This window comes from Melozone crissalis, unplaced genomic scaffold (assembly GCF_028551555.1).
Source record: "Melozone crissalis strain CALT ecotype California unplaced genomic scaffold, PUWL_Pcris_2 ptg000267l_1, whole genome shotgun sequence".
In the NCBI taxonomy this organism is placed as follows: Eukaryota; Metazoa; Chordata; class Aves; order Passeriformes; family Passerellidae; genus Melozone; species Melozone crissalis.
In genome coordinates, this window is record NW_026536022.1 from 43,439 (window position 1) to 70,317 (window position 26,879).

Here is a 26,879-nt window from a genome sequence, read left to right on the forward strand (position 1 = left end):
TGTAGTCCGGGGGGGCGGGGAGGACTCGCGTTCCCAGCGTGCCGCGCGTGGAGCCCGCGCTCTGCCCTGCTCGCGCCTCCGGCTCGCGGTCCCGGGGGCTCCCTCAGCGCCGGGCGGGGGGGGGGGGGGAAGCTCGAGCAGGCCCGGAGGGGCTCCGGGGGGGGGCTCGGCGGGGCTCCCACCATGTCGGGCGAGGAGGAGGCCAGCGAGCTCACCATCGCCGAGGACCTGGTGGTCACCAAGTACAAGATGGGGGGGGACATCGCCAACCGTGAGTGCTGGGCCGCGGCCGGGGCGGGGGGGGCGCTGAGGGGGAAGCGCTGAGGGGGAAGCGCTGAGAGAGGGGGTGGGGGGAGAGAGCGGCCAGGCCGGGCCTGAGGGTGAGAATCCCCCCGAGTGTGAGACCCCCGGGTTGGGGAGCGCTGTTTGGGGCTGGGGGGGAGCTGTGCCGGTGGAACCCCCTTCCTCCACCCCTCGGTACGGCGGGAGGCTCCCGGTGCTGGCGGGGCCCGGCCCAGCACGGCGGCCGCCGCCGCTGCCGGCACGTGGTACCGCGCCCCACGTGCACCGGGGGAGCGGGGCCGGGCCTGCCGCTCCCCCCCGGTGCTCCAGACCCCGCCGGTGCCGCTTTTGTTCATGCGTGACCCCCCCCGGTCCATCTCCGGTACCGGTGAAGGGGGGGAGAGCACCGAGGTGGCGGCGGGGACCGGACGGGAGCGGGGGAGCCGCAGGTGGGGGGGCCTGGAGGGAACGGGGCTGCACCGGGAGCGGGGCTGTGCTGGGAACGGGAGCTCCGGGTCTGGGAATGGGGTACGGAACCGGTCTGGGGGTCCGGTACTGGGAATGAGGGTCCGGGTCTGGGAATGGGGTACGGAACCGGTCTGGAGGTCCTGGCCCTAGAAGGGGCTCCGGTTCTGGGAACGGGATCCTGTACTGAGAATAGGGGTCCGGTTCTGGGAATAGGGGTCCTGTCCCCGGAATGGGGTCCGGTTCTGGGAATGGGGTACGGAACCGGTCTGGGGTTCCTGTCCCGGTAATGTGGATCTAACCCCGGTCAGGATGGGGGTTCTGTCCCGGGAACGGGGCTCCGGTTCTGGGAACAGGGTCCGGTTCTGGAAGTTGGGTCCCGAGCCGGTCTGGGGGTCCTGTGCCCAAGAACGGGGGTCCGGTTTTGGGAATGGGGTTCTACCCTGGGAACGGGATCCTGGCCCTGGAATAGGATCCCGAACCGGTCTGGGAGTCCTGTCCCGGTAATGTGGATCCAGCCCCGAGAATGGGGGTCCTGCCCCGGTCAGAACGGGGCCCGGTTCTGGGAATGGGATCCCGAACCGGTCTGGGGGTTCTGTCCCGGTTAGAACGGGGGTCCTGTCCCGGTAATGTGTATCCTGTCCCGGTCAGAACGGGGGTCCAGTTCCGGGAACGGGGTCCCGAACGGATCTGGGGGTCCTGTCCCAATAATGTTTATCCAGCCCCGGTAACGGGGGTCCTGTCCCAGGAACATGGTCCGGTTCTGGGAATGGGATCCAGCCCCGGGAACGGGATCCCGAACCGGTCTGGGGTTTCTGTCCCGGTTAGAACGGGGGTCCTGTCCCGGTAATGTGGATCCAGCCCCGGTAACGGGGGTCCTGTCCCAGGAACAGGGTCCGGTTCTGGGAATGGGGTCCCGAACCGATCTGGGGGTCCTGTCCCGGTACCGGGGTTCCAGCTTCTGCCCCCTCCTTTCCTTTCCTTTCCTTTCCTCTCCCGGTTTTATTTTCACCCCTTTCCCGGCCATTCCCGGTGTCCCGGCTCCGGGAGCCGCCCGGACCGGTTCCGCGGGGCTCGCCGGTGATCCCGCCCCGCTTCCTGCTGCCTGCGGAGCCGCCGGTGTCCCGGGAGCGCCTCGGGAGCGCGGATTCCCTTCGGGAAGGGAGGGAAGGAACGAGAACGAGCCGGGGAAGTTCGGCCGCCTCCCTCCCCGGGGGGAAAGGCAGCTCCGAGCAGGTTGGGAAGAGCAAACGCACACAAAAAAACCCCAAAAAAAACCCCAAAAAAACCCCACAAAAAGAGCAAACGCATACACAAAAAATCCTGCAAAAAATCCCTTCCAGCTGTTGGATTTTAGGGATAAAAAATTCCTTAACTCCCTAAAAAACATCGAGAAGGAGAGAGGAATTTCAGGAGTTCCTGCTCATCTGATTCCTTGGAGTGCTCTGAGGGTTTTTCCCCATTATTTCCTTTTTTTAAATTATTTTTGTTCATCTGATTCCTTGGAATGCTCTGAGGGTTTTTCCCCATTATCTCCTTTTTTTAAATTATTTTTGTTCATCTGATTCCTTGGAATGTTCTCAGGGTTTTCCCCCTTTATCTGCTTTTTTAAAAATTATTTTTATTCCTCTGATTCCTTGGAATGTTCTGAGGGTTTTTCCCCATTATCTCCTTTTTTTAAAATTATTTTTGTTCATCTCATTCCTTGGAATGTTCTGAGGTTTTTCCCCATTATCTCTTTTTTTGTTTAATTATTTTTGTTCCTCTGATTCCTTGGAATGTTCTGAGGTTTTTCCCCATTATCTCCTTTTTTTTAAATTATTTTTGTTCATCTCATTCCTTGGAATGTTCTGAGGTTTTTCCCCCTTTATCTCCTTTTTTTATTATTATTTTTTTTTCCCTCTCCCTGTTTGTTTTATTCCCCCTCCGTGTCCCGCCGGCTCTTATCAGGAATGTTTTATCCTGGCTTTGAAATATTCCCAGCTTTCCCAGGGAAAGGCGCTGGGATCTGAAGGCCTCACACAGGTGAAGGTGCCGAGGATTCCTTGGAATTCTGAGCACGTGGGGACAAAGGGGGGAATGGGAGGGGACATTCCAGGGTCCCAGAATGTTTTGGGATCCAACTCCAAAATCCCAGAATATTTTGGGATCCCTTTCCAGGATCTCAAAAATGTTTTAGGATCCTATTCCAGCATCCCAGAATGTTTTGGAATCCAAATCCAAAACCCCAGAATGTTTTGGGGTCCAATTCCAAAACCCCAGGATGTTTTGGGATCCAATTCCAGCACCCCAGAATGTTTTGGAATCCAAATCCAAAACCCCAGAATGTTTTGGGATCCAATTCCAAAATCCCAGAATGTTTTGGGATCCAATTCCAGGGTCCCAGAATGTTTTGAGATCCACTTCCAAAACCCCAGAATGTTTTGGGATCCAATTCCTGAATCCCAGAATGTTTTGGGATCCAGTTCCAAAATCCCAGAATGTTTTGGGATCCAATTCCAAAACTCCAGAATGTTTTAGGATCCAACTCCAAAATCCCAGAATATTTTGGGATCCCTTTCCAGGATCTCAGAATATTTTGGGATCCAATTCCAGCATCCCAGAATATTTTAGCAATCCAATTCCAAAATCCCAGAATGTTTTGGGATCCAATTCCAGGGTCCCAGAATGTTTTGAAATCCAGTTCCAAAACCCCAGAATGTTTTGGGATCCAGTTCCTGAATCCCAGAATGTTTTGGGATCCAATTCCAAAACCCCAGAATGTTTTAGGATCCAACTCCAAAATCCCAGAATATTTTGGGATCCCTTTCCAGGATCTCAGAATATTTTGGGATCTAATTCCAGCATCCCAGATTGTTTTGGGATCCAATTCCAGCATCCCAGAATATTTTAGGAATCCAATTCCAAAATCCCAGAATGTTTTGGGATCCAATTCCAAAATCCCAGAATGTTTTGGGATCCAATTCCAAAACCCCAGAATGTTTTGAAATCCAATTCCAAAACCCCAGAATGTTTTAGGATCCCTTTCCAGGATCTCAGAGTATTTTGGGATCCAATTCCAGGATCCCAGTCCAGCATCCCAGAATATTTTAGGATCCCATTCCAAAATCCCAAAATATTCCAGAATCCCATTCCAAGATCCCAGAATATTTTGGGATCCTGCTGCAGGATCCCAGAATATTTTGGTATCCAATTCCAGAATCCCAAAAAATTTTGGAATCCCATTCCAGGATCCCAGAATATTTTAGGAATCCCTTTCCAGAATCCCAAAATATTTTGGGATCACATTCCACCATCCCAGAATATTTTGGGATCCCATTCCAGGATCCAATTCCAAGATCCCAGACAATTTTAGGATCCCATTCCAGAATCCCAAAATATTTGGGAATCCCATTGCAGGATCCCAGAATGTATAGGAATTCCAGTCCAAGATCGCAAAAGATTTCGGGATCCCATTCCAGGATCCCAGAATATTTTAGGATCCCATTCCAGTTTTCCAGAATATTTTGGAATCCCATTGCAGGATCCCAGAATGTATAGGAATTCCAGTCCAAGATCGCAAAAGATTTCGGGATCCCATTCCAGGATCCCAGAATATTTTGGGATCCCAGAATATTTTAGGATCCAGTTCCAGGATCTCACAATATTTTAGGATCCAATTCCAAGATCCCAGAATATTTTAGGATCCCATTCCAGGACCCCAGAACATTTTGGGATCCCTTTCCAAGATCCCAGAATATTTTGGGATCCCAGGATGTTTTAGGGATCCCTTTCCAGAATCCCAGAATATTTAGGAATCCCATTCCAGCATCCCAGAACATTTTAGGAATCCCTTTCCAGGATCCCAGAATATTTTGGGACCCCAGAATATTTTAGAATCCCAATTATTCCAGGATCCCAGAATATTTTGGGATCCAATTCCAGAATCCCCAAAAATTTTGGAATCCCTTTCCAAGACCCCAGAATATTTTAGGATCCCATTCCAGCATCCCAGAATATTTTGGGATCTCAGAATATTTTAGGATCCAGTTCCAGGACCCCAGAATATTTTGGGATCCAACTCTAAGATTCCAGAACATTTTGGGATCCCATTGCAGGATCCCAGAATATTTTAGGAATCCCTTTCCAGAATCCCCAAAAAATTTGGAATCCCTTTCCAGGATCCCAGAATATTTTGGGACCCCAGAATATTTTGGAATCCCAATTCCAGGATCCCAGAATATTTTGGAATCCCAGTTCAGGATCCCAGAATATTTCAGGAATCCCATTCCAGGATCCCAGAATATTTTGGGATATTACAATATTTTGGGATCAGGTTCCAGGATCTCAGCATATTTTGGGATCTAATTGCAAGATCCCAGAATATTTTGGGATCCCATTCCAGGACCCCAGAACATTTTGGGATCCAATTCCAGAATCCCCAAAAATTTTGGAATCCCTTTCCAAGATCCCAGAATATTTTAGGATCCCATTCCAGTTTTCCAGAATATTTTGGCCTCCCATTCCTGAATCCCAGAATATTTTGGGATCCAATTCCAGAATCCCCAAAAATTTTGGAATCCCTTTCCAAGATCCCAGAATATTTTAGGATCCCATTCCAGCATCCCAGAATATTTAGGAATCCCATTTCCAGAATTCCAGAATATTTTAGGAATCCCATTCCAGCATCCCAGAATATTTTAGGAATCCCTTTCCAGGATCCCAGAATATTTTGGGACCCCAGAATATTTTGGAATCCCAATTATTCCAGGATCCCAGTGTATTTTGGGATCCAGTTCCAGAATCCCCAAAAATTTTGGAATCCCTTTCCAAGATCCCAGAATATTTTAGGATCCCATTCCAGCATCCCAGAATATTTAGGAATCCCATTCCAAGATCCCAGAATATTTTGGGACCCCAGAATATTTTGGAATCCCATTCCAAGATCCCAGAATATTTTGGGACCCCAGAATATTTTGGAATCCCTTTCCAAGATCCCAGAATATTTTGGGATATCAGAACATTTTGGGATCCAATTCCAGGATCCCAAAAGATTTTGGGATCAGCCCCGTGCAGGAAGCTGGATGAGGTCTGGGACCACCTTTTTCCCCCAGGGCAGGCTGGAATTCCTGCTGGATGATTTTTGGGAGTGGAGCATTCCCCAAACATCCTGGGGCATTGGGGTGGCCTTTGATGTGTCCCAGTCATTCCCAAACCTGTTCCTGTGGATTCCTTGGAAAATTGGGACTCGGTGGCCTTTGATGTGTCCCAGTCATTCCCAAACCTGTTCCATGAGCTCTGACTCCTCCTGGAGGAATTTGCCAGCGTGGCATTCCCTCTTCCCCAAAAAAGGGAAATAAATCAAAATATAATATATATTTATTCATATGGATAGAATGTATAGGAATGGATGAAAATTTAAAAATGAATCAAAACAAAATTTTGGGCATTTCCTGGGTGTGGAAACGTCGGGAATGGGATTTGAGGTGTTGGGTTTGGGGCTGTGGATCCACGAAAGGGATGGGAAACTCCATGAAATGGATGGAAAAAATGGGTGGGAACCCCATGGAATGTGTGGGAACCCCATGAAATGGATGGAAACCCCATGAAATGAGTGGGAATCCCATGAAATGGGTGGAAAAAATGGATGGGAACCCCATAAATGGATGGGAACCCCATAAAATGTATGGGAACCCCGATGGAATGGATGGGAACCCCATGAAAGGGATGAAAACCCCATAAATGGATGGGAACCCCATGAAATGAGTGGAAACCACATGAAATGTGTGGAAACCCCATTAAATGCATGGAAACCCCATAAAATGGATGGAAAAAATGGATGGGAACCCCATAAAATTGGTGGAAACCTCATGAGATGGATGGGAACCCCATGGAATGGGTGGGAACCTCATGTAATGGGTGGAAACCCTATGAAAAGAGTGGGAATCCCATGAAATGCGTGGAAAAAATGGATGGAAACCCCATAAAATGTGTGGGAACCCCATGGAATGGGTGGGAACCCCATGGAATGGGTGGGAACCCCATAAATGGATGAAAAAATTGGATGGGAACCCCATGAAAGGGATGAAAACCGCATAAATGGATGGAAAAAATGGATGGGAACCCCATGAAATGAGTGGAAATCCCATTAAATGCATGGAAACCCCATAAAATGGATGGAAAAAATGGATGGGAACCCCATAGAATGGATGAAAAAAATGGATGGAAACTCCATAAAATGGGTGGGAACCCCATAAATGGATGGGAACCCCATAAAATTGGTGGAAACCTCATGAGATGGATGGAAACCCCATGGAATGGGTGGGAACCCCATGGAATGGATGAAAAAAATGGATGGAAACTCCATAAAATGGATGGGAACCCCATGAGATGGATGGAAACCACGTGAAATGTGTGGAAATCCCATTAAATGCATGGAAACCCCATAAAATAGATGGAAAAAATGGATGGGAAACCCATAAAATTGGTGGAAACCTCATGAAATGGATGGAAACCCCATGGAACGGGTGGGAACCCCATAAATGGATGGGAACCCCATGAAATGGATGGGAACCCCATGGAATGGGTGGAAATCCCATAAATGGATGGGAACCCCATAAATGGGTGGGAACCCCATAAATGAGTGGGAACCCCATTAAATGGATGAAAAAATTGCATGGAAACCCCATGAAATGTATGGGAACCCCATGGAATGTGTGGAAACCCCATGGAATGGATGGGAACCCCATGGAATGGGTGGGAACCCCATGGAATGGGTGTAAACCCCCTAAATGGGTGGGAACCCCATAAAATGTTATATTTTTTTTGGGGGGGGTTTCAGGGGTGCTCCGTGCCGTGGTGGAGGCCGCGGCTCCCGGCGCCTCCGTGCTGTGCCTGTGCGAGAAGGGAGATGCCATGATCATGGAGGAGACGGGGAAAATCTTCAAGAAGGAAAAGGAAATGAAGAAAGGTGAGGATCCCCTTCCTTGAAATGAGCAATTCCTTGGTTTTCCTCCTTGATTTTAGCCCCAAATCCTCCCTGCTGTGCCTCAGTTTTTGTTATTCCAATAATTCCGTGTGGGAGGGTCACTCAGGAGGGTTTGGGACACTGGGGTTTGGCACCAAATTCCCATCCTGAGGGTGCTGGCAGGAGTTTGGGTGGGATAGAGAAAGAAATTCCACTCTGGGAATGGAATTCTCATCCCTGCAAAGTGACCCAGGCCAGCTTGGGATGGGGAAAATTGTCCCAAGAGGGTGGAATGGAACTTTAAGGTCCCCAAATCCCAAAATTGGAGGTGCTGGGAGTAGATTTAGGTGGGATATTGGGAAGAAATTCCTCTCTGGAATGTGCTGGAATGGATTTCCCATCCCTGCAAATTGTCCCAGGCCAGCCTGGGATGTGGAAAGTTGTCCCAAGAGGGTGGAATGGAGCTTTAAAATCCCCAAATCCCAAAATTGGAGGTGCTGGAAGTCACTGGAATGGAATTCCCATCCCTCTGAGTGACCCAGGCCAGGCTGGAGCAGCCTGGGATGGGGAAAATTGTCCCAAGAGGGTGGAATGGAGCTTTAAAATCCCCAAATCCCAAAATTGGAGGTGCTGGAAGGAGGTTTAGGTGGGATATTGGGAAGAAAGAGGCCCTGGAATGGATTTTCCATCCCTGCAAATTGTCCCAGGCCAGCCTGGGATGGGGAAAATTGTCCCAAGAGGGTGGAATGGAGCTTTAAAATCCCCAAATCCCAAAATTGGAGGTGCTGGAAGTCACTGGAATGGAATTCCCATCCCTCTGAGTGACCCAGGCCAGGCTGGAGCAGCCTGGGATGGGGAAAATTGTCCCAAGAGGGTGGAATGGAGCTTTAAAATCCCCAAATCCCAAAATTGGAGGTGCTGGAAGGAGGTTTAGGTGGGATATTGGGAAGAAAGAGGCCCTGGAATGGATTTTCCATCCCTGCAAATTGTCCCAGGCCAGCCTGGGATGTGGAAAGTTGTCCCAAGAGGGTGGAATGGAGCTTTAAAATCCCCAAATCCCAAAATTGGAGGTGCTGGAAGTCACTGGAATGGAATTCCCATCCCTCTGAGTCACCCAGGCCAGGCTGGAGCAGCCTGGGATGGGGGAAATTGTCCCAAGCGGGTGGAATCTAACTTTAAAGTCACAAATCCCAAAATTTGAGGTGCTGGGAGTAGATTTAGGTGGAATATCGGGAAGAAATTCCTCCCTGGGAGGTTCCAGAATGGAATTTGAGTGTCCCAGGCCGGGTTGGAGCAGCCTGGGATGGGGAAAGGTGTCCCAGGAGGGTGGAATGGAGCTTTAAGGTGACCCCAATCCCAAAGTTGGAGGTGCTAGAAGGAGATTTATGTGGAATGTTGGCAGAAAGAGGGCCTGGAATGGATTTCCCATCCCTGCAAAGTGTCCCAGGCCAGCCTGGGATGTGGAAAGTTGTCCCAAGAGGGTGGAATGGAGCTTTAAAATCCCCAAATCCCAAAATTTGAGGTGCTGGGAGTAGATTTAGGTGGAATATCAGGAAGAAATTCCTCCCTGGGAGGTTCCAGAATGGAATTTGAGTGTCCCAGGCCGGGTTGGAGCAGCCTGGGATGGGGAAAGGTGTCCCAGGAGGGTGGAATGGAGCTTTAATGTCACCCCAAACCCCAAATCCCTGATTTTTTCCCCGTTTCCCTCCCCAGGAATCGCCTTCCCCACGAGTATATCCGTCAATAACTGTGTGTGTCACTTCTCCCCGCTCAAGAGCGACCAGGATTACATCCTCAAGGACGGGGACTTGGTCAAAATGTGAGTGCCAGCACCCCATTCCATGGCAATGCACCCCAAATTCCCAAATTGAACCCCAAAATTATCCGGGTTGCACGAACCTGTCACACCACCCCACGTTTTTACCGCGGTGTTAATTCCTTGTTAATTAAAGCCTGCTAACGAGCCTGGAGGGGCTCCTGGGGCAGCATTGGGTGTGCTGGGGTCCAGCTGGAATTGCTGGAATTTCTGGAATTCCCGTTTTTCCCCTCTGTTGCAGCGACCTGGGCGTGCACGTGGACGGCTTCATCGCCAACGTGGCGCACACCTTCGTGCTCGGCGCCTCCAAGGTGGGTTTGTCATCGGGGGGTGTCTGCTGGCACTGGGGCGGCCTCGGGGTGCCAGGGGACACCACCCTGGCACCTCTGGATCCAAAGTGGTACCACCCTGCAATGTCACATCCTGAGGTGGCACCGCTCTGGAGCTTCTGGGTTTGAGGAGGCAGCACCATGGAGTGTCAGGATCTGAGGTGGCAGCACCCTGGAACCTCTGGATCTGAGGTGGCACCACCTTGGAACTTCTGGATCTGAGGTGACAGTGCCCTGAGGTGTCAGGATCTGAGGTGGCACCACTCTGGAACCTCTGGATCTGAGGTGGCAGCACCCTGGAGCGTCACATTCTGAGGTGGCACCATCCTGCAAGCTCTGGATCCAAGGTGGTACCACCCTGGAGTGCCAGGATCCAAGGGGGCACCCCCCTGGAACCTCTGGGTCTGAGGTGGCAGATCATGGAGCTGCTGGATTTGAGGTGGCACCACCCTGGAACCTCTGGATCCGAGGTGGCACCACTCTGGGGTGTCAGGATCCGAGGTGGCACCACCATGGAGCTTCTGGATCCAAGGTGGCACCACCCTAGAGTGTCACATTCTGAGGTGGCACCACCCTGGAACCTCTGGGTGTAAGGTGGCACCAGTCTGGAGCCTCCAGATCTGAGGTGGCACCATCTTGAGGTGTCAGGATTCCAGGTGGCACCACTCTGGAACCTCTGGATCCGAGGGGGCACCACTCTGGAGTGTCACATTCTGAGGTGGCACCACCCTGGAGCCTCTGGATCCACAGTGGTACCACCCTGGGGTATCATGTCCTGAGGTGGCAGCACCTTGGAGCCTCTGGATCCCAGGTGACACCACCCTGGGGTGTCAGGATCCAAGGTGGCACCTGTCTGGAACCTCCAGATCCAAGGTGGTACCACCCTGGAGTGTCACATTCTGAGGTGGCACCAGCCTGGAGCCTCCAGACCTGAGGTGGCACCACTCTAGGGTGTCACGTTTGGAGGTGGCACCACCCTGGAACCTCTGGGTCTGAGGTAGCAGCACCATGGAGCTGCTGGATTCAAGGTGGCACCAACCTGGAACCTCTGGGTCCAAGGTGGCAGTGCCCTGGAGTGTCAGGATCCAAGGTGGCACCAGTCTGGTGCCTCCAGATCTGAGGTGGCACCATTCTGAGGTGTCAGGATCTGAGGTGGCAGCACCCTGGAACCTCTGGATCCAAGGTGGCACCATCCCAAAATCTGTGGATCCAAGGTGGCAGCAGTCCTGAGCCTCTGGATACAAGGTGGCGGTGCCCTGGAGTTCCAGGATCCAAGGTGGCACCACTCTGGAACCTCTGGATCTGAGGTGGCACCACCCTGGAGCCTCTGGATCCACAGTGGTACCACCCTGGGGTATCATGTTCTGAGGTGGCAGCACCTTGGAGCCTCTGGATCTGAGGTGGCACCAGTCCTCAGCCTCTGGATCCAAGGTGGCAGTGCCCTGGAGTGCCAGGATCCAAGGTGGCACCAGTCTGGAGCCTCTGGATCCGTGGTTGCAACACTCCAGGGTTTCTGGGTTTGAGGTGGCACCACTCTGGAACCTCCGGATCTGAGGTGGCACCACCCTGGAGTGTCAGGATCCAAGGTGGCACCAGTCTGGTGCCTCCAGATCTGAGGTGGCACCATTCTGAGGTGTCAGGATCTGAGGTGGCAGCACCCTGGAACCTCTGGATCCAAGGTGGCACCATCCCAAAATCTGTGGATCCAAGGTGGCAGCAGTCCTGAGCCTCTGGATACAAGGTGGCGGTGCCCTGGAGTTCCAGGATCCAAGGTGGCACCAGTCTGGAACCTCTGGATCTGAGGTGGCACCACCCTGGAGTGTCACATTCTGAGGTGGCACCACCCTGGAACCTCTGGATCCAAGGTGACATTGCCCTGGAACCTCTGGACCTGAGGTGCCACCATCCCAAAATCTGTGGATCCAAGGTGGCACCACCCTGGGGTGTCAGGATCCAAGGTGGCACCAGTCTGGAACCTCAGGGTCCGAGGTGCCACCATCCCAAAATCTCTGGATCTGAGGTGCCACCATCCCAAAATCTGTGGATCCAAGGTGGCAGCGCCCCGGGGTCCCCTTTTTCCTGCTGGAATTCCCAGGGTGAACATTCCCTACCCCAAAACCAATCCCTGCTTCCCATTTTTCCACCCCAAAACCAATCCCTGCTTCCCAAAACCAATCCCTGCTTCCCATTTTTCCTCCTGGAATTCCCCAGCATGAAAATTCCCATTCCCTACCCCAAAACCAATCCTTGTTTCCCAAAACCAATCCTTGTTTCCATTTTTCCACCCCAAAACCAATCCCTGCTTCCCAAAACCAATCCCTGCTTCCCATTTTTCCTCCTGGAATTCCCCAGCATGAAAATTCCCATTCCCTACCCCAAAACCAATCCTTGTTTCCCAAAACCAATCCTTGTTTCCCCTTTTTCCACCCCAAAATCAATTCTTGCTTCCCAAACCCAATCCTTGTTTCCCCTTTTTCCACCCCAAAACCAATCCCCGCTTCCCAAAACCAATCCCTGCTTCCCATTTTTCCACCTCAAAACCAATCCCCGCTTCCCAAAACCAATCCCTGCTTCCCATTTTTCCTCCTGGAATTCCCAGCATGAAAATTCCCATTCCCTACCCCAAAACCAATCCTTGTTTCCCATTTTTCCTCCTGGAATTCCCAGCATGAAAATTCCCATTCCCTACCCCAAAACCAATCCTTGTTTCCCATTTTTCCACCCCAAAATCAATTCTTGCTTCCCAAACCCAATCCTTGTTTCCCCTTTTTCCACCCCAAAACCAATCCCCGCTTCCCAAAACCAATCCTTGTTTCCCCTTTTTCCACCCCAAAACCAATCCCCGCTTCCCAAAACCAATCCCTGCTTCCCATTTTTCCACCCCAAAACCAATCCCCGCTTCCCAAAACCAATCCCTGCTTCCCATTTTTCCTCCTGGAATTCCCAGCATGAAAATTCCCATTCCCTACCCCAAAACCAATCCTTGTTTCCCATTTTTTCCACCCCAAAATCAATTCTTGCTTCCCAAACCCAATCCTTGTTTCCCCTTTTTCCACCCCAAAACCAATCCCTGCTTCCCAAAACCAATCCTTGTTTCCCATTTTCCACCCCAAAATCAATTCTTGCTTCCCAAACCCAATCCTTGTTTCCCCTTTTTCCACCCCAAAACCAATCCCCGCTTCCCAAAACCAATCCCTGCTTCCCATTTTCCTCCTGGAATTCCCAGCATGAAAATTCCCATTCCCTACCCCAAAACCAATCCTTGTTTCCCAAAACCAATCTTTGTTTCCCATTTTTCCACCCCAAAACCAATCCCCGCTTCCCAAAACCAATCCCTGCTTCCCATTTTTCCACCTCAAAACCAATCCCTGCTTCCCAAAACCAATCCTTGCTTCCCATTTTTCCACCCCAAAATCAATTCTTGCTTCCCAAAACCAATCCTTGTTTCCCCTTTTTCCACCCCAAAATCAATTCTTGCTTCCCAAAACCAATCCCTGCTTCCCATTTTTCCTCCTGGAATTCCCCAGCATGAAAATTCCCATTCCCTACCCCAAAACCAATCCCTGCTTCCCACTTTCCCCTGGAATTTTGCCTTTTGATATTTGAAACTCCTGCTGTGAATTCCTCAGGTTATCCCATCCTCAGGGAATAAATCCTGAGGAAAAATGGGAAAAACTGTCCTGGGAATGGTTTTGTTTTGGTGGTTTTTGGGAAAATCCAAAATTCCCCATTGGAATTTTGCTGGATTCTTCCCAATCCACACAGGGATGCCTGGGCTGGGAATCTTCTGGAATTCTGTTGGGACTTTTCCACTTCCCAGCCACATTCCAGAGATTGGAATCCTGAGGAAATCCTGAGGAAAAATTGGGAAAAACTGGCTTGGGAATGGTTTTGTTTTGGTGGTTTTTGGGGAAACCCCAAAATTCCCCATTGGAATTTTGCTGCTGGATTCTTCCCAATCCAGGGAATCCTCTGGAATTCTGTTGGGACTTTTCCACTTCCCAGCCACATTCCAGAGATTGGAAATCTGAGGAAAAATTGGGAAAAACTGGCTTGGGAATGGTTTTGTTTTGGTGGTTTTTGGGGAAAACCCCAAAATTCCTCATTGGAATTTTGCTGGATTCTTCCCAATCCATATTTTTGATTGCATAGGGATGCCAGGAATGGAAATCCTCTGGAATTCTGTTGGGACTTTTCCACTTCCCAGCCACATTCCAGAGATTGGAACAAATCCCAAAACATTGATTTCCACCCCAAACCCCTCAGAAATCCCAAATTTGGTGGTTTTTTTCCCCAGGAAAATCCCGTGTCCGGCCGCAAAGCCGACGTCATCAAGGCAGCTCACCTGTGTGCCGAGGCCGCCCTGCGCCTGGTGAAACCCGGGAATCAGGTGGGAAATTTGGGAATTTTGGGATTCAAATGGACTTTTGGGAATTTTGGGAATCAGCACAAAGATTTTGGGACCCAACCTGTGGGATTTTGTGGGAAAATCTGTATGGAAAACTTAATTTTTCTGGGTTTTTTTTTCGGATGTGTTGGTGGAAAAGCTTTGGGGTTTCTCCAAAATATTGGGATTTATGGATTTATGGAAAGGTCATTCTTGGGGTGGGGATTTTTTTTATCTATAAAATTGTAAAATTGGGGGGGTTTTTTTTGGTGTTTAATTTTTAATTCCAGAACACACAAGTGACAGAGGCCTGGAATAAAATCGCCCACGCGTTCCACTGCACGCCATTGAAGGTGAGGGGAAAAAGGGAATTTTCCAGGGAAAAAGGGAATTTCAGGGAAAAAGGGAATTTCAGGGAAAAGGGATAAAAGGAAAAAAGGGAATTTCAGGGAAAAGGGGATTCCAGTAAAAGGGATTTCCAGGAAAAAGGGAATTTCAGGGAAAAGGGAATCCTGGAAAAGGGGAATCCAGGAAAAGGGATAAAAGGGAAAAGGAGATTCCAGGGAAAAAGGGAATTTCCAGGGAAAAAGGGAATCCAGGAAAAGGGGATTCCAGGGAAAAGGAAATTTCAGGGAAAGGGATTCCAGGGAAAAGGAGATCATGGGAAAAGGGAATTCCAGGAAAAAGAGATTCCAGTAAAAGGGATTTCCAGGGAAAATGGAATCTAGGAAAAAGGGAATTCCAGGGAAAAGGGATAAAAGGGAAAAGGGATTTCCAGGGAAAAGGGGATCACAGGGAAAGGGGAATTTCATGGAAAGGGAAATCATGGAAAAGGGATCCCAGAAAAAGGGAATTCTAGGGAAAAGGAGATCATAGGAAAAGGCATAAAAGGGTAAAAGGAATTCCAGGGAAAAGGGTAAAAGGGAAAAAAGGGAATCCAGGAAAAGAATCATAGGGAAAAGAGAATTCCGGGGAAAAGGGGATTCTAGGGGAAAATGGATTCTAGGGAAAAGGGGAATTCAAGGAAAAGGGATCACAGGGAAAAGGGAATTCCAGGGAAAGGGAATTCCAGGGAAAAGGGATAAAAGGGAAAAAGGGAATCCAGGAGAAGAATCATAGGGAAAAGGGAATTCCAGGGAAAAAGGGAATTCCAGGGAAAAGGGGATTCTAGGGGAAAATGGATTCTAGGGGAAAAGGGGAATTTCAAGGAAGAGGGATCACAGGGAAAAGGGAATTCCAGGGAAAAAGGGATAAAAAGAAAAAAAGGGGGATCCCAGGGGAAAAAAGGATCATGGGGAAAGGGATTCCAGGGAAAAGGGGGCTCCAGGAAAAGGGATCATGGGGAATAGGGAAGGCTCTGGGGTTGCTGGATTGGGATCCTGGAGCTCATCCTGATCCTTTTCCTCTCCCTGTTATTGGTTAAATTCCCTGGAATTCCGGGAATTCCCTCTGCTGCCTCCAGAGTGGGTTGGGAATGTTGGGAACGCCGGGGGCTCTGCGGGGTTGGGCTGGGAATGAGGGGTGGGAAAAGGGGGGATCCCCCAAAACCCCCCTGGATTGGGGTGGGAGGGAAAGGGGGGATCCCCCAAAACCCCCTGGATTGGGGGTGGGAAAAGGGGGGAGATCCCCAAAACTCCTCTGGATTGGGGTGGGAGGGAAAGGGGGGATCCCCAAAATCCCTCTGGATTAGGGGTGGGAAAAGGGGGGAGATCCCCCAAAACCCCCCTGGATTGGGGTGGGGGGGAAAGGGGGGATCCCCCAAAACCCCCCTGGATTGGGGTGGGAGGGAAAGGGGGGGATCCCCAAAACCCCCCTGGATTGGGGTGGGAAAAGGGGGGAGATCCCCCAAAACCCCCCTGGATTGGGGTGGGAGGGAAAGGGGGGATCCCCCAAAACCCCCCTGGATTGGGGTGGGAGGGAAAGGGGGGATCCCCCAAAACCCCCCTGGATTGGGGTGGGAGGGAAAGGGGGGGATCCCCCAAAACCCCCCTGGATTGGGGTGGGAAAAGGGGGGGGATCCCCCAAAACCCCCTGGATTGGGGTGGGAGGGAAAGGGGAGATCCCCCAAAACCCCCCCTGGATTGGGGTGGGAGGGAAAGGGGGGGATCCCCCAAAACACCCCTGGATTGGGGTGGGAGGGAAAGGGGGGGATCCCCCAAAACCCCCTGGATTGGGGTGGGAAAAGGGGGGGGATCCCCCAAAATCCCCCTGGATTGGGGTGGGAAAAGGGGGGAGATCCCCCAAAACCCCCCTGGATTGGGGTGGGAAAAGGGGGGAGATCCCCCAAAACCCCCCTGGATTGGGGTGGGAGGGAAAGGGGGAGATCCCCCAAAACCCCCCTGGATTGGGGTGGGAGGGAAAGGGGGGGGATCCCCCAAAACCCCCCTGGATTGGGGTGGGAGGGAAAGGGGGGGGATCCCCCAAAATCTGGATCCCGCACAGCCCAGGGTGGGAACCCCACCTGGGTTTGGCACCAGGGGGAGCAGCACTGGGGCTCCCAGTACAGACCAGTTCAACCCAGTACAAGTTAGTCCAACCCAGTCCATCCCAGTAACCTCAGTCCCTCCCAATAACCCCAGTGCATCCCAGTCTGTCCCATTAACCCCAGTCTGCCCCAGTCCATCCCAGTAAGCCCAGTCCCTCCCAGTCCATCCCATTAACCCAATCTATCCCAGTCCATCCCAGTAACCCCAGTCCATTCCATTAACCCAGTCTATCCCAGTCCACCCCAGTCTGTCCTATTAAGCCCAGTCCATCCCAGTAACCCAAATCCATCCTAGTCTATCCCAGTCCGTCCCAGTGCCTCCCAACTCCTCCCAGTCCACCCCAGTCCCTCCCAGTCCATCCCATTAACCCCAGTCCGTTCCCAGGTACTGGGGTCCCTCCCAGTAACCCCAGTCCATCCCATTCCACCCCAGGCCATCCCATTGACCCCAGTCCGTTCCCAGTCCCGTCCCAGTCCATCTCAGTCTGTTCCCAGTCCATCCCATTAACCCCAGTCCCTCCCAGTCCATCCCATTAACCCCAGTCCGTCCCAGTCCCGTCCCAGTCCCATCCCAGTCCATCTCAGTCCGTTCCCAGTCCATCCCAGTAACCCCATTCCACCCCAGTCCGTTCCCCGTCCCGTTCCCAGTCCCTCCCAGTCCCCATCCCAGTCCCATCCCAGTCCCTCCCGGTTCGTTCCCAGTCCGTCCCAGTCCACCCCAGTCCCTCCCAGTCCATCCCATTAACCCAGTCCCGTCCCAGTCCCTCCCAGTCTGTTCCAGTCCGTTCCCAGTCACTCCCAGTCCCTCCCAGTTCAATCCCAGTTCGTTCCGGTCCGTCCCAGTCCACCCCAGTCCCTCCCAGTAACCCCAGTCCATCCCCAGTCCCTCCCAGTCCGTCCCCAGTCCCTCCAGTCCCTCCCAGTCTGTTCCCAGTCCGTCCCCAGTCCCTCCCAGTCCCTCCAGTCCCTCCCAGTCTGTTCCCAGTCCACCCCAGTCCCTCCCAGTCCCTCCCAGTCCCTCCCAGTCCGTTCCCAGTCCGTCCCCAGTCCCTCCCAGTCCGTCCCAGTCCATCCCAGTTGCCGTGTTCCCGCAGGGATGCTGTCGCACCAGCTGAAGCAGCACGTGATCGACGGCGAGAAAACCATCATCCAGAACCCCTCGGACCAGCAGAAGTGAGAGGGGGCAAAAATGGGGGTCAGGGACAAAAATTGGGGGTCAGGGGCAAAAATTGGGGGCTTGGGCAGAAATTGGGGGGGTCAGGGGCAAAATTTGGGGGGGTCAGGGGCAAAAATGAAGGGCAAAAATTGGGAGACTTGAGGGACAATAATTAGGGGATCAGGGTGAGAAATGGGGGTCAGGGGCAAAAATTGGGGGTCAGGGGCAAAAATTGGGGTCAGGGGCAAAAATTGGGGGGCTTGGGGCAGAAATTGGGGGGGGTCAGGGGCACAATTGGGGCAAAAATGGAGGTCAGGGGCAAAAACGAAGGGCAAAAATTGGGAGACTTGAGGGACAATAATTAGGGGTCAGGGGCAAAAATTGGGGGGCTTGGGGCAGAAATTGGGGGGCTTGGGCAGAAATTGGGGGGGTCAGGGGCAAAATTGGGGGGGAATTTTGGGGGGTTGAGGTGAAAAATGAGATCAGGGTGAGAAATGGGGTCGGGGCAAAATTGGGGGGCTTGGGGTAAAAAGGAGGGGCAAAAATGGGGAGTCGGGAAAAAATGGGGGTCTTGGGGGGGGCAAAAATGGAGGTCAGGGGCAAAAACGAAGGGCAAAAATGGGAGACTTGAGGGACAATAATTAGGGGATCAGGGTGAGAAATGGGGGTCAGGGGCAAAAATGGGGGGAATTTTGGGGGCTTAGGGTGAAAAAGGAGATCAGGGTGAGAAATGGAGTCAGGGTTAAAAATGGGGGGCTTGGGGGCAAAAATTGGGGTCAGGGACAAAAATGGGGGGGAAAATCGGGGGGTTTAGGGTGAGAAATGGGATCAGGGTGAGAAATGGGATCAGGGGAAAATGGGATCAGGTTGGGAACCGGGGTTGAGAGGAAAAATGGGGGATCAGGGTGAGAAATTGAGGGATTAAGGTGAGAAATTGGGGGTTAAGGTGAGAAATGAAGGGATTGGGAGGAGAAATGGGGTCAGATTGAGAAATTGGGAGTTAAGGTGAGAAATTGGGGGATTGGGGTGAGAAATGGGGTCGGGGGGAAAATTTGGGTCAGAGTGAGGGGCAAATGGGGGTCAGGGGCAAAAATTGGGGGTTAGGGGGAAAATGAGGGGGTCAGGATGAGAAATGGGATGAGGGTGAGAAACAGGGTCAGGGTCAGAAATGGGGGGTCAGGAGAAAAATGGGATCAGGAGGAAAAATTACAGGATCAGGATAAGAAATGGAGCTCTGGGGAAGGAGGAGTTTCCAGGAATATTTTGACTTTCCAGAAATGCTCTGGCTCTCCTGGAAAGTTTTGCTTTCCTGGAAGGTTCTGAATTCCCAGCAATGCTTTTGAGGCCTTCCTGGAAGCTTTTCCCAGCAGAATTCCCAGATTTTCCTGCTTTCCCCCAACCCCTTTTTTTGTTCCCCCTCAGGAAGGACCACGAAAAAGCCGAATTCGAGGTGCACGAAGTCTACGCCGTCGACGTGCTGGTCAGCAGCGGCGAGGGCAAGGTCAGCCCCTGAATCCCTGACAAATCCAGGAATTCCCAGCTTCCAGGAGCTCCCAGGTTCTGGAATTTCCGTGGGAATGTTTTGCAGGCCAAGGACGCCGGGCAGAGAACCACGATTTACAAGAGGGACCCGTCCAAGCAGTACGGGCTGAAGATGAAAACCTCGCGCGCCTTCTTCAGCGAGGTGGAGCGGCGCTTCGACACCATGCCCTTCACCCTCAGGTGAGACTGGGGATGGAATCACACCTGGGATACCCGGATGGGCTGGGATCCCACCTGGGTTACCTGGATGGGGTTGGGACCCCACCTGGGGTACCTGGATGGGGCTGGGACCCCACCTGGGGTACCTGGATGGGGCTGGGGTACCTGGATATAGGGCTGGGATTGAAGGGATTTGAGGCTTCCTCAGCGAGGTGGAGCGGTGCTTCGACACCATGCCCTTCACCCTCAGGTGAGACTGGGAATTCTGGGGCTGGGGATACACCTGGGGTACCTGGATGGGGCTGGAATTCCACCTGGGGTATCTGGATGGGGCTGGGATACCTGCATGGGGTTGGGGTACCTGGATGGGGGTGGAATTCCAGGGAAATCCCTGGGATTTCCTCAGTGAGGTGAAGCGGCGCTTCGACACCGTGCCCTTCACCCTCAGGTGAGACTGGGGATGGAATCACACCTGGGATACCTGGATGGGGCTGGGGTCCCACCTGGGATACCTGGATGGGGCTGGGACCCCACCTGGGGTACCTGGATGGGGTTGGGGTACCTGGATATAGGGCTGGGAAATCCCTGGGATTTCCTCAGCGAGGTGGAGCGGCGCTTCGACACCATGCCCTTCACCCTCAGGTGAGACTGGGAATTCTGGGGCTGGGATGGGGCTGGAATCACACCTGGGGTACCTGGATGGGGTTGGGACCCCACCTGGGGTACCTGGACAGGGCCGGAATTGCAGGGATTGGAGCCTTTGCCAGGCAGGTGTGTGTAGGTGTTGGCTCAGGTGTGCACTCAGGTGTGCTCCCAGGTGTGCCCAGGTGCACTCAGGTGTGATCCCAGGTGTGCCCAGGTGCACTCAGGTGTGATCCCAGGTGTGATCTCAGGTATGCTCAGGTGCCTCCAGGTGCACTCAGGTGTGCTCCCAGGTGTGTCCAGGTGCACTCAGGTGTGCCAGGTGTGATCCCAGGTGCACTCAGGTGTGCTCCCAGCTGTGTCCAGGTGCACTCAGGTGTGCCCAGGTGTGATCCCAGGTGCACTCAGGTGTGCTCCCAGCTGTGTCCAGGTGCACTCAGGTGTGCCCAGGTGTGATCCCAGGTGCACTCAGGTGTGCTCCCAGCTGTGTCCAGGTGCACTCAGGTGTGCCCAGGTGCGATCCCAGGTGCACTCAGGTGTGCCCTCAGATGCTCCCAGGTGCACTCAAGTGTGCTCAGGTGTGCCCAGGTACACTTTCAGGCACTCCCAAGTGTGCCCAGGTGCACTCAGGTGTGCCCAGGTACACTTTCTGGTGTGCCCAGGTATGATTCTAGGTGCGCTCAGGTGTGCACTCAGGTTGCACTCAGGTATGATCCCAGGTGTGCCCAGGTACACTTTCAGGTGTGCCCAGCTGTGCACTCAGGTGTGCCCAGCTGTGCTCAGGTGTGCCCAGGTACACTCTCAGGCACTCCCAAGTGTGCCCAGCTGTGCTCAGGTGTGCCCAGGTACACTTCCAGGCACTCCCAGGTATGATCCCAGGTGTGCTCAGGTGTGCCCAGGTTCACTCAGGTGTGCCCAGGTACACTTTCAGGCACTCCCAGGTGTGCCCAGGTGCACTCAGGTGTGCCCAGGTTCACTCAGGTGTGCCCAGGTACACTTTCAGGCACTCCCAGGTGTGCCCAGGTGCACTCAGGTGTGCCCAGGTTCACTCAGGTGTGCCCAGGTACACTTTCAGGCACTCCCAGGTGTGCCCAGGTGCACTCAGGTGTGCCCAGGTTCACTCAGGTGTGCCCAGGTACACTTTCAGGCACTCCCAGGTGTGCCCAGGTGCACTCAGGTGTGCCCAGGTTCACTCAGGTGTGCCCAGGTACACTTTCAGGCACTCCCAGGTGTGCCCAGGTGCACTCAGGTGTGCCCAGGTTCACTCAGGTGTGCCCAGGTACACTTTCAGGCACTCCCAGGTGTGCCCAGGTGCACTCAGGTGTGCCCAGGTACACTTTCAGGCACTCCCAGGTGTGCCCAGGTACACTCTCAGGCACTCCCAGGTGTGCCCAGGTGCACTCAGGTGTGCCCAGGTACACTTTCAGGCACTCCCAGGTGTGCCCAGGTACACTCTCAGGCACTCCCAGGTGTGCCCAGGTGTGCTCAGGTGCGCTGTCCCCTCAGGGCGCTGGAGGACGAGAAGAAGGCGCGCATGGGGGTGGTGGAGTGCGCCAAGCACGAGCTGCTGCAGCCCTTCAACGTCCTCTACGAGAAGGAAGGTGAGCCTGGGACACCTGGGGGGACACCTGGGGGACAGGTGGGGACAGAAAAGACCTGGGAACAGTGGGATGGGGAAAAGGGGACAGGTGGGGACAGGAGTGCCAGAGGAGATGGGGAGAGGGCAGGGGACAGGTGAGGGCAGGGCACAGGTGAGGGCAGGGCACAGGTGAGGGCAGGGCACAAGGTGAGGACGGACCCAGGTGAGTTTGGAGCTGCGGAGCCGCTCTCAGCAGGAATTGCAGGTCCTGGCAGGTGTGAGGAGCAGGGATTGACGGTCCTGGCAGGGCTGTAGCCCAGGTTAACCCCTCAGTGCCCAGTTACTCAGGGTCACCCCCAGGTCCTGGCAGGGCTGTAGCCCAGGTTAACCCCCAGGTCCTGGCAGGGCTGTAGCTCAGGTTTTGTCATGGCAGGGCTGTAGCCCAGGTTAACCCCTCAGTGCCCAGTTACTCAGGGTCAGCCCCAGGTCCTGGCAGGGCTGTAGCCTAGGTTAATAGCTCAGGTTAACCCCTGTGTGCCTGCAGGTCCTGGCAGGGCTGTAGCTCTGGGTCATTCCCGGGTCCTGACAGGGCTGTAGCCCAGGTTTAACCCCTTTATCCCCAGTTGCTCAGGGTCCTGGCAGGGCTGTAGCTCAGAGTTTGTCCCTGCAGGTCCTGGCAGGGCTGTAGCCCACGTTAACTCCCAGGTAGCCCAGGTTAACCCCTCAGTGCCCAGTTACTCAGGGTCAGCCCCAGGTCCTGGCAGGGCTGTAGCCCACGTTAACCCCCAGGTAGCCCAGGTTAACCCCTCAGTGCCCAGTTACTCAGGGTCAGCCCCAGGTCCTGGCAGGGCTGTAGCTCTGGGTCATTCCCAGGTCCTGGCAGGGCTGTAGCCCAGGTTAACCCCTCAGTGCCCAGTTACTCAGGGTCACCCCCAGGTCCTGGCAGGACTGTAGCCCACGTTAACCCCCAGGTCCTGGCAGGGCTGTAGCCCACATTAACCCCCAGGTAGCCCAGGTTAACCCCTCAGTGCCCAGTTACTCAGGGTCAGCCCCAGGTCCTGGCAGGGCCATAGCCCAGGTTAACCCCCAGGTCCTGGCAGGGCTGTAGCTCTGGGTCATTCCCAGGTCCTGGCAGGGCTGTAGCCCAGGTTAACCCCTCAGTGCCCCCAGGTCCTGGCAGGGCTGTAGCTCAGGTTAACCCCCAGGTCCTGGCAGGACTGTAGCCCAGGTTAACCCCTCAGTGCCCCCAGGTCCTGGCAGGACTGTAGCCCAGGTTAACCCCCAGGTCCTGGCAGGGCCGTAGCCCAGGTTAATCCCCAGGTCCTGGCAGGACTGTAGCCCAGGTTAACCCCCAGGTCCTGGCAGGGCTGTAGCTCAGGTTAACCCCCAGGTCCTGGCAGGGCCGTAGCCCAGGTTAACCCCCAGGTCCTGGCAGGGCTGTAGCCCAGGTTAACCCCTCAGTGCCCCCAGGTCCTGGCAGGGCTGTAGCCCAGGTTAACCCCCAGGTCCTGGCAGGGCTGTAGCCCAGGTTAACCCCCAGGTCCTGGCAGGACTGTAGCCCAGGTTAACCCCCAGGTCCTGGCAGGACTGTAGCTCAGGTTACCCCCCAGGTCCTGGCAGGGCTGTAGCTCAGGTTAACCCCCAGGTCCTGGCAGGGCTGTAGCCCAGGTTAACCCCTCAGTGCCCCCAGGTCCTGGCAGGGCTGTAGCCCAGGTTAACCCCTCAGTGCCCCCAGGTCCTGGCAGGGCTGTAGCTCAGGTTACCCCCCAGGTCCTGGCAGGGCTGTAGCCCAGGTTAACCCCCAGGTCCTGGCAGGACTGTAGCCCAGGTTAACCCCCAGGTCCTGGCAGGGCCGTAGCCCAGGTTAACCCCCAGGTCCTGGCAGGGCTGTAGCCCAGGTTAACCCCTCAGTGCCCAGTTACTCAGGGTCACCCCCAGGTCCTGGCAGGACTGTAGCCCACGTTAACCCCCAGGTCCTGGCAGGGCTGTAGCCCACATTAACCCCCAGGTAGCCCAGGTTAACCCCTCAGTGCCCAGTTACTCAGGGTCAGCCCCAGGTCCTGGCAGGGCTGTAGCTCTGGGTCATTCCCAGGTCCTGGCAGGGCTGTAGCCCAGGTTAACCCCTCAGTGCCCCCAGGTCCTGGCAGGGCTGTAGCTCAGGTTAACCCCCAGGTCCTGGCAGGACTGTAGCCCAGGTTAACCCCTCAGTGCCCCCAGGTCCTGGCAGGACTGTAGCCCAGGTTAACCCCCAGGTCCTGGCAGGACTGTAGCCCAGGTTAACCCCCAGGTCCTGGCAGGACTGTAGCCCAGGTTAACCTCTCAGTGCCCCCAGGTCCTGGCAGGGCCGTAGCCCATGTTAACCCCCAGGTCCTGGCAGGGCTGTAGCCCAGGTTAACCCCTCAGTGCCCCCAGGTCCTGGCAGGGCTGTAGCCCAGGTTAACCCCTCAGTGCCCCCAGGTCCTGGCAGGGCCGTAGCCCCGTTAACCCCTGTGTGCCCGCAGGGGAGTTCGTGGCCCAGTTCAAGTTCACGGTGCTGCTGATGCCCAACGGCCCCATGAGGATCACGAGCGGCCCCTTCGAGCCCGAGCTCTACAAATCCGACCTGGAGGTGCAGGACGGGGAGCTCAAGGTGAGCTCGTCATTAATATTCATCATTAATAAGGCTAATATGCAAATTAAGTACCTGTAGAAACATAAATTTAATTTGGTTATATTCCCATATAAAATATTCATAGGAAAAATGTATCTGTTTAGTGGTTTTGTTAATTATATTGGTTATTAATGGTGGTATTTTCTTGGAAAATAAAACAGAAAATGCATTTATAATAGTTATTGGTATTAATGGATTAATTGCTGATCAATAAGAAATAATATTTTATATAAAAATAAATTTAAAACTAATTTTTTACATTTAATAAATATAAAATAGCGTAAATTATGTCTAAATAAAAATATAATAAATAAAAGTCTCTATTAAATGTATACAATTATTAATGTAAATATATAAAGATAAAAGTAGCATTAATTATATAGTCTAATTAATAACCTATTAATAGTCTGTATTATATATTTATAAGAGTAAGTCTAATTAATAGTCTATTAATAGTCTATATTATATATAAATATAATATATATAAATATATAAAAGTTTATATAACTATATAGATAACACATAGTCTAATTAATATATAAAGATAGAAGCAGTACATTTATATCTACATATGACATCTTAATTAATATATTGTAGAGTAAAATAGTAGCAAATTAATATTGATTGAATATTAATAACTGGAATAATAATGGAAATATTGATAATTAAAATGGTGATAATTGAAATATGAACAATTGAAGTATTATTGATGAAATATTTAATACTAATATTTGCTAATTGAAAGATTAATAAAGAAATTTTAAAATTAAACAATAAAGTAAGAATTAATTTAATAATACTTTTATTGTTCCTGAATTCTTATTCATTATTAGATTGAGATTAATTATTAACTTAAAAGAAATTAATTTAAATTAATAAATAAAATATTGATAGATAATAAAGCAGCACCTTCCCAGGGTTACCTGTCCTTGCTCCCATGGAGGGGAGATGAAAGAAAGGGAACCAAATTCCCCCAAAATAACCCAAATTTTTGAATTTATTATTATCCCAAAAACCCAATGGGATCATTTCCCACCTCCTCACCCTTCCCTCCCTTCCAGGCCCTTCTACAAAGCTCTGCCAGCAGGAAGACCCAGAAAAAGAAGAAAAAGAAGGTAAAATCGATCACATTTTATGTTTAAAATGCCCAAATTCAGAATTTGGGGGTGTTTTCATGGGAAATAACCTGAAAAATCCCTGGATTTGTCCCCACAGGCTTCCAAAAACGCTGAAAACGCCACCACGGGGGAGACGGCGGAGGAGAACGAGGCCGGCGATTGAGAGCCCTTGGATTCTCAAATCGCCCCTTTTTTCCCCAAAAAAAACACCCCAGAAAAAACAAAATTCCATCCGGATACGAAAGAATCTGGCCCCGGTGTTGGTCCAGGCAGTCTGGAATTCCCACAGAATCCAACAGCTCCCGTTGACTTTGCCAAGGAGGGAGGAATCTCTCGGCCACTTCAGACTTCTAAATGAAAAAAAAAATAAAATTAAAATACCCCAGAAAGAGCAGCAAAAAAAAAAAAATTAATAAAAATTAGGAGTGAAAGTCGCTATTAAATCCTTAATATTCCCCATGTTTGGAGAGGTGAATTTGTAAAATACAGGGAGAGGGAGTGGAGGGAGCTGCTGATTCCTTGCTCCTCCTCCTCTTCTTTATCCTGCTGCCTTTTTTTAATTTTTTTAATTTTTTCCCTTTGGAAATTTTCACAAAAAAACCCCAAAAATACCCCAAGTGATTCCACCCAGAAAAGTGCCCTATGCGAGCAATCCAAGATTTTATCTTTTCCCTCTTTGGGATTGTACTTTTAAAATTGGGAAAAAACTCCCCAAATTTTAAGTTCCCCCATCCACCCACTCACCCACCAGGAGCCTTTTCTGCCTCTGCCTTGATTTATGGGATTTCAAAAGAAAAAAAAATCGCTATTTTTTAACACAAACTGGTTTTTAAAATAATCCAAACCCTCGGGAAGCCGCCGACATTCCGGCCTTTGCGGAGCTGAATTCCCTAAAAAAAACCCCGGGTTTGGGTGTTTTTTATCCTTCCCAATATCCCCGGGAGCACATTCCACCTTTTTCCCCAGAGGGTAATTTTTATTTCACTTTTTCCCTCAGGATTCTTTGCTAATTTTGAGGGGAAAAAAAAAAAAAAACAACAAAAAAAATCCCACCAGAATTCCTCAGGGGAGAGGTGAGGGAAGCGCTGATCCGGGATAGGCCCGAGCCTAGGGGTATCGCTCTTTTATAGTCAATTTTTTACAAAAAAACCACATAAAAACGAGAAAAAAAAGCCGATTAAACGCCGTCAGTTGAATGTTTGAGGTTTTTTTTTTCTTTGCCGGTACCCCTGGTTCTTTTTTTCCCTCAAGTTTTTTGGGAATTCTGATTCCCGCCTTACCCAACATTCCCGGGCGTTCTCCGCAGGCCGTGGTGCTTCCTCG

At 52.0% G+C, this 26,879-nt stretch overlaps 1 protein-coding gene across 1 annotated transcript; it reads left to right on the forward strand.

The window, feature by feature from the left end:
• Positions 1-181: 181 nt before the first annotated feature.
• Positions 182-26,165, forward strand: PA2G4 (proliferation-associated 2G4). The gene is made up of 14 exons (XM_054294601.1): positions 182-271; positions 7,568-7,696; positions 9,407-9,512; positions 9,751-9,820; positions 14,136-14,228; positions 14,516-14,578; position 15,117; positions 17,805-17,883; positions 19,289-19,367; positions 19,455-19,588; positions 21,716-21,810; positions 24,290-24,417; positions 25,500-25,553; positions 25,654-26,165. The coding sequence occupies exons 1-14, from the start codon at positions 184-186 to the stop codon at positions 25,717-25,719; spliced, it is 1,185 nt and encodes a 394-aa protein (XP_054150576.1). The 5' UTR covers positions 182-183; the 3' UTR covers positions 25,720-26,165.
• Positions 26,166-26,879: the final 714 nt, after the last annotated feature.

What these genes read in the sequence shown, in the direction of transcription:
- PA2G4 (XM_054294601.1), top strand. Translation starts at nt 184, where the DNA reads ATGTCGGGCGAGGAGGAGGCCAGCGAGCTCACCATCGCCGAGGACCTG. An exon ending in GGAAAAGGAAATGAAGAAAG is followed by an intron (nt 7,697 to 9,406) that starts GTGAGGATCCCC and finishes TTCCCTCCCCAG; the next exon opens with GAATCGCCTTCCCCACGAGT. An exon ending in AGAAAAAGAAGAAAAAGAAG is followed by an intron (nt 25,554 to 25,653) that starts GTAAAATCGATC and finishes TTGTCCCCACAG; the next exon opens with GCTTCCAAAAACGCTGAAAA.